Source organism: Panthera tigris, chromosome B4 (assembly GCF_018350195.1).
Source record: "Panthera tigris isolate Pti1 chromosome B4, P.tigris_Pti1_mat1.1, whole genome shotgun sequence".
Classification (NCBI taxonomy): domain Eukaryota; kingdom Metazoa; phylum Chordata; class Mammalia; order Carnivora; family Felidae; genus Panthera; species Panthera tigris.
In genome coordinates this window covers 87,397,717-87,410,375 of record NC_056666.1, presented here as the reverse complement: position 1 = coordinate 87,410,375, position 12,659 = coordinate 87,397,717, and the positions used below count along the sequence as shown (strand labels likewise).

Genomic DNA, 12,659 nt, shown 5'->3' with positions numbered 1-12,659 from the left:
TAAAGTGATAGAGCTCAAATGCACATCACAATGTTCCTTTGCTTAAAACTCCTAAAAGTCTCTCAAATGTACTGAGGACAAATCCAAATACATAGTTTATAAAAGCATGTAAGGTCCCTCATAATTTTGGCTCAGCCCCACTCCAGGGACACAGGCTCTTCCCACTGGAATCGTATTCTTTGGAGCATAACAGACTATTCTTATTAGGATCCTAACACAGACCTTGTTCCTTTTCCATAAGATTCTAGTTTTAGAGCAAGAGCTACCCAACTGTGTAATCATAGAAACTAGCAAGCATAGTATTTAGAATATACTAGGCACAGAATAAATGAACAATAAAATTTTAAAAGTCACTTAAAAGCAAATTCTTAGATTTCCCAATATATGCAGAGAAGTCCTAAGTGTTAATTTATATTTTATCAAATATTTATTTTAATAATATAAACCCCAATCTTTGGATGTGTTACAAAATTTTTTAGCTTGGTGCATTTATATTAATTATGAACTTTGTATTCTTGTACAAATGTCAAATAAACAGCAATTTTTCCATCCTTCCAAAACAAAGGTGAGCCCTAATAATTCACTCCAACCAACTGGAGGTAGGATTAAGAAAAAATGATTCTAGATCTTAGACTTAAACAGGAAGGGCATACATAAAAAATTACCACTTCTGCAACATTTTAGGATGAATTCATTCTTTACCTCTATTACTTTCTGGATGTTAGTTTTAAAAACTTACCCTTGATCATTTCTGATTGCTCCCATGACTCCAAGCACTAATGGCCATCCAGGCCCAAGACTGTCTCCCTGACTCTGAAGAATCTGTAACACACATTCTAATTGCTTAAGTCGGATATCTGGATGGTTAATACTGGACATTTCTTTCAATGGGTTCAATAAAAGCAACTGTAGTCTCTGAAAAGAGGGCAGGAAACTAATTAGAAAGAGAAGCTTTATTGTTACTTTTTAAATTTAAATTCACCTCCACTCAGACTGTAAGAGTAATTAAAAACTTTTCTACTAAAACAAACACTGATTTCTCTGAAGTAATTAAGAGATTTATACGTCACCTTTTTTTAAAAATAAGAGAAATAAAAACCTATCTTTAACATGTTAAATTTCAGATTAAATGGAGTGACTATGCGTTAAAGGACACTAATTAAAGACCCGTATAGAAATTAATCTCAATAAAGGAAATGTGTCTATATACATCTAGCTATATCTGGAGAGAGGAAATAATCCCCAATTTCTAAAACTATCTTTCATAATTTACTCTGTTAATATACATCGCGTTTTGTTTGTTTATTTTGAGCAGCAGGCAAAATATTTTGAGCAGCAGGCAAAAGTTTATTAGAATATACAATTAGAAAGGAAGAATAGTAGGAAAGCTGTCTTTACAGAGAGGGGACATTCAAAAGTGAATGCCCCTATATCACATACATTTAAATTTAAAATTCTTAATACTACTAAAAAGTGAGTAAGTATGGTACCCATTAACAAAGACAGCGTCAAACGATTAGAATCCACTGGAGTAAAGACAGCATTCTTTTCTAGTCCTTTCAAGACCTGAAAGCACTTGCATCATTTTTACCTGTTTTCTCTTCAAGGATTCATTTATTTGGTTCACTGATTGAAAAAACATTTAAGCTCTCACCTATGTGTCAGGTATTACAGTGAATAGGATTTGGATAAGGGTTTTCTTTTCAAAAAACTTAAACTGTAACAGGAAAAAAATATGAAGTCACTAAAATTTAAGCTCTGTAAGAACATATATCTTTTCTGTCTTGCTCATCATTCTATTCCAAGAGCTAAATCACTAGGTAGCATCTTGTATGTACTCAGTAACTATGTATTGAGTAAATTTATAGAATACAATCACCATCTTCATTCCTACTCAATCTTCAAACAAAAGAACTTCAGTGGACTTTTAAAAAACCATATAAGAGATCTATAAATGATTATATGAGTCAGGACAAAGGACTCAAGACAAAAATAAATTGGGGAAGTACAAAGGAACTTTTTAAATTATTTAAAAATAAAAACTTATTTTATTGTACTTGTCTCTTCTACCACTTGCTTTTCTCCCCATGTAAGGATAATTAGAGAAAAAAATTAGGAATAGTTAGGGACCAAAGCAAGGAGGCTAATAAAGTAGGGCCTCAAAATAAAGTCTTAGCAATGCATGAACAGGGAAACTTCCACAATGGGAGCCCAATTCTAAGTAATTAGAAGCTTTAATTCTGTGTCATTCACAAGAAGGTTTTCATGATTTTTAATAAAGATAATCCTAAAAATCCAGACATACCAGTCTTCTGTATGATATCCATGGCCTACATATAAAATATTAAACAACACCCATTCTCAGAATATCATCGATTTGATAAATTAAGAAAAAGACTACACATAGGAGAGGATGATTTTACATTAAAATTTTTTTTAAAACAAGGTAACTTTTTTTTTTTTTACCTGGTTTTGTGAAAGTGGAGGATCGTGACTAAATGTTAATCCTGCTTTAATAAGTGAAGTTAAAGCTTCTGCTCCCCATTCTCTCATTCGAGAGTTTGGATGCTGGCACACCTGAAGACAAAACATTGAACAAAAATTAAATATTTAATTTGTACACTTAAGCTACATATCACACATCAACTGAGAAAAGAAAAATTTAAATATAACATTTTGTATTCTTTCACATTTTAAAAATTATATGAAATGTTCACCAATAAGGGCTGAATAAAAAATTGTATCTAAAATGGAAGTAAGCTTACCTTCTGTATAAGGGGCAAAGGAAGCAATAAAGAGACAGAAAATAAAAGATGAAACTAAACAAGTCACAGAAAAAAAAGGATTTCAAAAAAGTAAATTATATCATCAGAGTAAACAAAAGCAGCAAGCTGATACTAAGGTTCTTAATCAGGCCAACCCTCATAATCAAATACTATGCTAAGATTTTAAAAACTTATTTTTGTGCCATTTGATGAGAATGTCTAGGACAAGAAAATCTGCATTTTTCCTCTATAATAATTCATAAAAGTAATCCCAACAAAATGGGGGAAAAAAATAAAGAAAAGTTCAAGCTCATTTGTTTCTCTTATGAAGAGTAATACCTTTCCTAGCTTACTAAAATAATACAAAATGATCGTGGAAACTAAACCTAAAGTTAACATACACATGCATACTAACAGAAGCAACCATTACTGAGAATCAGCTAATTATTACCAGTCACTCCAACTTGAACACAAGAGTATACAAATCCAGATGAAATTCCCTGGCACTATCTACAATTAGTGATACCACACAGGCTTTTTCCCTTTAGAGAAGAGCTATCTCAGAATCACAGGAAAGGTTATAAAGGAACAGTGTTTATAATGAACTCTCAGCCCCAAATGCCTTAAAGTTTCAGAACTAGCTGAAACTGAGGTGGATCAAGAGACTCTGTAACAAAAGAAAGAGGACCCAAGCTAACAGCTAGAGGAGACTTCAGAGATTTCACTGATGTGTCACCCATTATCAGTCCAAAACACCAACCTATTCCTTCCCCAAGGCAATCATTGCAAAACTTTAGTCCCTAATGAAATACACAGACATAAAGACAAGGGGGAAAAAGTTAATGTTGATTGTTCACATGATCATCCAGAATCCGTAGTTCAATGTGTCTGTCTTTATTCTTAACAAAAGTAAATACAGCATTTAAGAAAAAAGAAGTTACCTCAAGTAGATGGCCAGTTAGAGGTCTCCAAAGAATTTCTATTCGGTGCATGTTAACTAGACCAGTTTCTAACAATTTGGCAACAGCAAAAAGAGATGGTTCCTAGAGAGAAAACATATTGCATTTTGATATTGTAAGAAATTTTTAGTACCTCAACTATAAATAAAACTGACGATACTCTGAAAAGCATGACTATAATTAATATATAATTAGTATAAATTAGCAATAATCATAACAGAACCTTAGTTATCATGAGACAAGCCTTTCTGAAACCCACCCTCAAGTATCCAGGATAGATTCTAATTATAAAATTTGGTTAGGAAGAGAATGCTTTCATGAGAAAAAAGTGAAAAATTCAAAATTATTCCAGACATAGAGTGGCTACTCTTCTGACCAGAAGGAAAGATGCATTCTGTTATAGACTAAACTGTGTCCCCTTAAAAAATATCTATGTTGAACCCTACCCCCGAGGTGATGGTCTCTGGAGACAGGGCCTATACGGGGGTAATTAAGGTTAAGTGAGGTAATAAGGTGAAACTCTGGTAAGACAGGATTAGTGTCTTAAAAGAAGAGACACCAGAGAGCTTCCTGGCGTGCTCTTGAGCACTCCTTCCCACCATGTGAAGACCCAGTGAGAAGACTGCTATCTTTCAAAGCAGGAAAAGAGTCCTCACTTGAGGACCACCATGCAGTGAGAAGACTGCTATCTTTCAAAGCAGGAAAAGAGTCCTTACTTGAGGACCACCATGCTGGCATCTTGATCTCAGACTTACAGCCTAGGCTGATTGATATATATTCTTACTAGTGTAGTCTTCAAATGTCCAGGTTTTATGTGTGAATGTCAGAAAGTATGAAAAAATCCGAAAAGAAACAACAGAGACCAGGGGAAAGAAGTATAGAATCAGGAATGAGGCAGATATTGGAACTGTGAGCTTAGGAAATAACAGAAAAAATACCAGAGACAGGTGACAAACCCCTCTCCTCAGTTGCTAGCATTTCACCAACCAGAAAAGGAATCAGTATTGTTTTAAGACAAATTTGGCCAGGCTGACCTTTGCTGCATGTACTAATGTTACAGGCACCCTAAAAATTTGTGTGGTAGAAGAATGTACCATTGTAGAAACAGTATGATACAGTGGTAAAGACTGACATTTGTGAAGTTTTAATTGACTAGGACCTCATTTCAACTCTACCACTTAATAGCTATGTAACTTGAATAAGTTACTACTTTCACTAAAATTTTTAAAATTTTTTTAATGTTTATTTAAAAGCAAGAGAGACAGAGCATGGGCAGGGGAGGGGCAGAGAGAGGGAGATGCAGAATTCCAAGCAGGCTCCAAGCTCCGAGTTGTCAGCACAGAGCCCGAAGCAGGGCTCGAACTCACAGAACATGAGATCGTGACCTGAGCCAAGTCAGACGCCCAACCGACTGGGCCACCCAGGCGCCCCTCACTAAAATTTTTTAAATCTATACGATGGGGTAAAAATATACAGAGACAACCACATGTTAGAAAGTATCTGGCAGATAATAAGTCCTCATAAATGTTGCCTAGTATGATTTTCTCCTCCTCCTCCTCCTTCTTAGCCCCAACATGGGGCTTTGAACTCACAACCCTGGGATCAGGAGTCAGATGCTCTACCAACCGAGCCAGCCAGCCACCTCATTCTTCTGCTAATTCTAACCAGGATGAACACAAGAATTGTGTGGCATTTAAAAAAATGTACAAGCTCAGAGCCTGGAGCCTGCTTCGGATTCTGTGTCTCCCTCTCTCTCTGCCCCTCCCCTGCTCACACTCTATCTCTCCTTCTCCCCTCAAAAATAAATAAACATCAAAAAAAAAATTTTTTTTTAAATGTACAAATGCCCACACCTCATAACCAAAGATTCTTATTCAGAAAGCCTAGAATGTATTCCCGGCATTTGCATTTTTAAAAAACTCCACAGCAGACTTTGATGCCCACAAAAGTTACAGCCACTAGTGAAGTGGTTAAGAATAAAGCTCTAGAATGAGACCTATGTGGGTTCAAATCCAAGTTCTAACAATTACTAAATATGTGATCCCAGGCAGATTACTTAAACTCTCTATTTTCATATTTCATCTGTAAAAAGGGGAAACTACCGCCAAACCTCACAGAGTTGTTTTAAATTATTAAATGAAACATTTAAGTGCCTGGCATACAGTAAACTATGAAGAATATTTTTGTCATTGTTATACTGAGTTTGGTAATATGTCTGCACAAGTATCATCCACCACACCTTCTTTCAGGGAAGAATTTGCAAGCTTCATCATAAGCTACTTCTCAACACATTAGCAAAAATTCCTGAAATGAGGACCAAAAATGAGATGACTTTAAATCCACACTAAAGAACACTGATATATATATCTTTCGTTTTAATTTTTTTTAATTTTTTTAATGTTTATTTATTTTTGAGAGAGAGAGAGACAGAGAGAGAGAGAGATAGCGATCATGAGCAGGGGAGAAGCAGAGAGACAGAGAGAGACCCAGAATCTGAAGCAGGCGCCAGGCTCTGAGCTGTCAGTGCAGATCCCAATGCAGGGTTAGAACTCCCGAACTGTGTGATCATGACCTGAGCCGAAGTCAGATGCTCAACTGACTGAGCCACCCAGGCACCCCAATATATATATCTTTAATCCCTAGAATGTTTAACTCACTCAGAAGAGCTGACATTGTCGAAGTTTTTTTTAATAATTAAGAAAAATATAAAAGTTTCTAATTTTAACATCTGCATATTTATAATAATTTTTATAAAAAGCACAACTGAATAATGAATTGTTCTTTGCCTCCATTTAAACATTTTTTAATATTTTTATAACATTACAACATTAATACATGCAGCAAAGGTCAGCCTGACCATATTTGTCTAAAATTTTTATAGTTTATATTTTTATAAATTTTTATTTCCATTCCACATTCATCACTTCACTTTATAATATTAAATCTTAAAAGAGAGAAACGAGAATCCATTCTTAGGAACATAATCTCCATTCCAACGCATCCATTTTTTCAACATTTGTTCCTTCTAAGCCTCCCTGAAATATATCTGCTCCAACCACTCTCTTGAAATTGTATTCTTCCAGCATAATTATAAACATCAAATCCCTATTTTTTCTCAATTCTCATTGATCTTGACTTCTTGTAACATTTTTCTTTTGATTTCCATGAACTTGCTCTTTCTTATGTAAATTATACCATTCCTTCAATATCCACCTCCAATAACAAACCAATTCATGTTAATTAATCTTAATTCTTTTAGTAGAAATATGCACTTAGAAACATCTTCTATAATAGGACACTAAAGATTCACAGAATATGTCTCACATCACTTAGTATCTATAACTATTTATTTAGACTCTTATACCACTTAAACTACCACTTAACCATGAGCCAGTAGTTCACATGCTGTTAGAAAGTAAAAATCTTAAATATCCTTTATATTTCTTAGCACTATCATGTATGCAGTACACATACCATGGTTACTGAGTTAATACGTAAATTCTCAAGACATTACCACAGAAACTTGCTCATATTTCATTAAAGTACTCTATTAAAAATATATTTGTGCATTGAGTTAATCTTAAAGATGCAGGATTATTAAGGATATCAAGAAATTTACTACTTTACTGTATTTTATATTACCCATGCCTTAATTTGGAGTAAAGTATAAAACATATTTTCAAACACCTACATGTTTATGTAATACTCTAACTATATGCTATAGTATATGAAACTTCTCCTTAATAAGACCTCACTGGTTAATCTTTAAATGAGTCCTACAGATGACAAGCCACAATACAAAGAATTATAATTGAAGACTAAGCAGACAACATAATTTTGGATCTTACAGATACATGTTAAACAAGTTACAAAGCTGCATTCTCTGCTTTTTAATCATGTACTAGGTATCTTCACTTACTTGTAAATGGTTACACCATATTTATTTTAAAACATAGAAGGCATTTTACATAATTTCTAAAATATAAACAAATCCATATATTCTTGTGCTGTCCAAGTATAATAGAAAATGATATTTTGATTACAGAAAGAAATGCTCTTGAATGCCAATATTCAAAAGTACTATATTCTATTCATTCAGTCAATAAGTAAAGGAAAAATTTAATTTTCAAGGTAGGGAGAATCATTACCTTTACTAAGAAATGATTAGCTCCTTATTTCCATCCCAATGAAGGCAAGAGAAACTGAGACATATATATATATTGCTTGACTTAAACCTTGTATTGTCCCAATCATAAATTGAAATTACAAATATTATTGTGACATTCTATGGAATTCATTTATAAATGTGGTATTACATATATTCTTTTAAAAAATGTTTCTTAAAATATTCAGTACACAACAGAAATGGACACAATTTAAATTTACAATACATTAGACATATCACAAACCACGTCATGTCCTCTTCACTCCCTCTTCAACCTAAATGGCAAAGCTCAACACAGACTGGAAGAAAGTATTAGTCCCACTACTAAAATACTAAGATCACTATGAGTGTACATCTTATTTAACTCAATAATGTACCATATTTAAAACAGAAAGACAGAATATCACACCTTATTATTTCCATAGGCCATATCCATTGCTTCTAGGGATAAGGAGCAAAGTGCATTTATTAAATGATGCAATGATACATCATCAAGATACCTATAATGAAAATGAAGAAGTATGACATTCTGATCTAAAATATACAGCTAATAATATTTATTTCAATTTCAAAAACTGATTCTTTTTTTAAAAAATTTATTTATTGTTTAACTTATATCCAAGTTAGTTAGCATATGGTGCAACAATGATTTCAGGAGTAGATTCCTTAATGCCCCTTACCCATTTAGACCACCCCCCCCCCACAACCCCTCTAGCAACTCTCTGTTTGTTCTCTATATTTAAGAGTCAAAAACTGATTCTTACTGTGAGCTTTCAAACAATCTTGAAAGTATATTGGAAATCACTGGTAAATCTGTCATCACTGCTGTTGTGAGAACCTAAAAGAAGAGTACAATTAAATGTAACATATGAACATATTGAGAAGCACAAATTCAGTAAGACTAACTACAGCTTACTGTACTGGGTCCTTCTACAGCTCTCCCAGGTTTCAAGGCACCACCACTACTAGGCTTTAATCCCAGAATCCATACAAGATGCTGTGAAATTAAAGAAAAAAAATAACTAAATTTGTAAAATTGTAAAAACCCTAATAACTAAAATTAAAAGTCATTAGTAACTCTTAATAACTAAAATTAAAATCAGAAGTAGGTTTCCAATAATTAAATTTAAATCGGTAACTGCTATTCATATAAAATACTTAAAACACCAAGCATAGGCAGAACTTAGGCCATTAAGAGAAGCCACATCTTTTTTCTTTTCCAACTTTTCCTTCTTCAAACTTACTGTCTATTCTTTAGGCTTCCCCAAACTACCAACAGGCATTGCTTAATTTAATTGGTAGCACCTAGATATAAAAAGAACACTGATCTTTGACTCAGAGCCTACAACATACCTGTAGGGTCGCCAAGACAAGTTGCCATGATGTTCCAAGAACAGCTCCATGGCAGTGTGCCAAGTTAAGTAAAGTCCTCATACACTGGATATTTTTGGAAGTGAGCTATATTTAAATAAATATATATTTGTAAGAATTGTTATGCATCCTTGTAAAGCAGGATTATCATATTCAAATATTTTTTTAAATAAAAAAACAAATATATTAAGAAAATAGGTGTGGATGGTTTGTATAGAACAAATTAATTTGCTTAAAAATTGTGTTACCATCATTGTTATGATAATGTCAGTTGTCTTCTAAAGGTATCAATCATCCAAGTAAAATAAATAACTATAACAACAAAATCTGACAAACAAAAAGAAAGGTACAGGGGACAGAGTTAACAAGGCAGAGTAGTATAGGGACCCTGAGCTTGCCTTGTCCCTGAAACACAGCTAGATCAGCATCAAGACATTTTGAACAGAAATTGAATAAGAAATTGATCTCATGATAAATGCAACAATTTGCATAATATGAGCCAGAGAACTTGGCAGGAATGTCATGCAGAGGGGTGAAATAGGGGAGAGAAAAACCATGGAGCTGCAGAGTAGGGTGCCATTTTCACAGAGAGAGGGCAGAGAAAGGGGGAGAGTGCAGAGCATCAGGATTGCTCAAGAAAAGCACTCCCCACCCCGACAGAAGCTGGAGAGAAAGAGAAGGAAAGAGTGAGAACACTCACAGGGAACTGGACAAAACATCTGTTCTCCAAAACCATTAATGGAGAGAGGGGAGAGGGTTTCAATACCACCAGGGTTCTATAAACAATGGAGCGCAATGTCTGAAGGTTCAGAGATCAGTGCCTGACGATGCTCCAGTGAGGAAGTAGGGCAAATCCCCAGGAGCAGGCAATGTGGACTGAGGGATCCATGTGCAACACGGAGAGAAGCGGTTCTCCTGTCTGGAGTGCGTTTGATAGAGGCTATCTGTCCTCCCCATCGGCAAAAGTCCCAGCGGACCCTGGAGAGCTGTCACATTTACTGATAGTAGAACAAAGGCACCAGAGTGCAGCAAAACTGGCTGGGGTATGATTTACCAAAAACTCTGAGCCACTGCCACTGCATGATCGCACAAATATTTTCTGGGGAAAGCCAGCATCTGCTGATTGCTCAGCGAAACCCTCCCCCAGAGAATCAGTGCAGGTCAAAGATGAAGGTGTCTATGAAGTATGGGGTTTTGAAACACAGCCCCATCTGAGATAAAACTGTGGAGGGAGGCATTACCTGGCAGGCAGACAGCTTGGACACAGACAGGGTAAAGGCAAGGAGCAGACAGAAGCCTGATACAAAGGAGGGGTACTTGATCACGCATCTGTGAGGGCACGAAATTCCTAATCCAGAGACTAGAGAGCTGGGTTAAGCTATTTTCACCCCTCGCCCATGCATTCGCAGACCAGGATTGACCCCACTGAGCTAAGCAGCACCACCAAGTGAAGAATACAGCTGATACACCAAGCCCTGCCCACCTGCATCCTCCAGAGACATCCCCCAGAAGACCAGCACAAATCCTCTCCACGTGCTTAGTCTACTGACCATAGAGTGCGTCAAAGTTTCAGTTCTAGGGGCGCCTGGGTGGCTCAGTCGGTTGGGCGTCCGACTTCGGCTCAGGTCATGATCTCGCGGTCCATGAGTTCAAGCCCCGCGTTGGGCTCTGTGCTGACAGCTCAGAGCCTGGAGCCTGCTTCAGATTCTGTGTCTCCCTCTCTCTCTGACCCTCCCCCGTTCATGCTCTGTCTCTCTCTGTCTCAAAAATAAATAAACATTAAAAAAATTTAAAAAAAAGTTTCAGTTCTAGGGGAAACTGGATTTAACTTTATTCGGGTTTCGTTCTGTTTGCTTGTTTGTTGGTTTGTTTTCTTTGCTTTTGTTTTTGCTTATGCTGTTTTCTTTTTTCTTTCTTTTCTTTCTCTTTCTTGGATACATAAAGAGCAATTTTTATCCTATTTTATTCTATTATTAAACATTTTTTAATTAATTTAAAATTTTAATTTAATTTAATTTAAAAAATTTTACTTTTTTTCCCCTCTTTTTTCTATCAAACCTCTCTCCACAAGAAGACTGAAATACACCTAAGATCTGGCTTCCTTTATTTGATTTTGTTTTATTTTAATATTACTTTATTATTAACTTTTTTCTTCCTTCAAAATGACATGATGAGAAATTCACCCCAAAAGAAAGAAGAGGAAGAAATGATGGCCAGGATTTAATCAACACAGATATAAGTAAGACGGTCTGAACTAGAATTTAAAACCATGATTATAAGAATACTAGCTGGGGTTGAAAACAGAATAGAAGACACCAGGAAATCTCTTTCTGCAGAAATAAAAGAGCTAAAATCCTGTTAGGATGAAATTAAAAATGCTATAACCGAGATACAATCTCAAATGGATGATATGACGGCAAAGACGGATGAAGCAGAGCAGTGAATCCGTAATTCAGAAGATAAAATTATGGAAAATAATGAAGCAAAAAAAAAAGGGAAACAAAGGTGAAAGATCACCATACAAGACTTAAGAGAACTGAAAGATTTATTAAGGAGGAATAATATTCATATCATAGGAATCCCAGAAGATGAAGAGAGAGAAGAGGGGCAGAAGGTTTATGTGAGCAAATTATAACTAAAAACTTTCCTAATCTGGGGAAGAACACAGACATCAAAATACAAGAAGCACAGAGAACTCCCACTGGACTGAACAAAAACTAACCATCACCAAGGCATATTGTAGTCAAATTCACAAAATACACAGACAAGGAGATGATCATGAAAGCAGAAAGTGAAAAAAAAGTCTTTAACCTACAAGAAAAGACAGATCACGTTCATGGCAAATCTGTCCAAAGAAACTTGGCAGGCCAGAAAGGAGTGGCAGGAAATAGGCAACGTGCTAAATTGGAAAAATATGCAGCCAAGAATTATCCAGCAAGGCTGTAATTCAGAATAGAAAGAGAGACAGAGTGTCCCAGACAAACAAAAACTAAAGGAATTCATGACCACTAAACTAGCCCTGCAAGAAATTTTAAGGGGGACTCTTTGGAGAAAAAAAATGAAACAAAACAAAAGAGACCAAAAGTAACAAAGACTAGAAAGGACTGGAAAATGTCACCAGAAACACCACTCTACAGGTAACACAGAGGCACAAAATTCATATCTTTCAATAACCACTCTAAATGTAAGTAGACTAAATCTTCCAATCAAAAGACATAGGTATCATAATGGATAAAAAAACAAGACCTGATCTATATGCTTACTACAAGAGACTCATTTTATACCTAAAGGCACCTGCAGATTGAAAGTAAGGGGATGGAGAACTATTTATCATGCTAATGGACATCAAAAGAAGGCCAGAGGAGCCATTCTTATATCAGACAAACTAGATTTTAAAAC

General features: G+C 35.3%; 1 protein-coding gene across 4 annotated transcripts in view; it reads right to left on the bottom strand.

The window, feature by feature from the left end:
* Positions 1–12,659, bottom strand: part of MON2 (MON2 homolog, regulator of endosome-to-Golgi trafficking) — a 123,422-nt gene that overhangs the window by 41,106 nt on the left and 69,657 nt on the right. For all 4 annotated transcript variants that reach the window (XM_007075010.3, XM_007075011.3, XM_042992664.1 and 1 more), the window contains exons 16-22: positions 9,243–9,347; positions 8,806–8,886; positions 8,654–8,727; positions 8,299–8,389; positions 3,707–3,808; positions 2,467–2,577; positions 740–915 (exon numbers count right to left, since the gene is read on the bottom strand). In XM_007075010.3, coding sequence (XP_007075072.1) covers positions 740–915; positions 2,467–2,577; positions 3,707–3,808; positions 8,299–8,389; positions 8,654–8,727; positions 8,806–8,886; positions 9,243–9,347 — 740 coding nt within the window. The remainder of the gene's footprint in view (positions 1–739; positions 916–2,466; positions 2,578–3,706; positions 3,809–8,298; positions 8,390–8,653; positions 8,728–8,805; positions 8,887–9,242; positions 9,348–12,659) is intronic.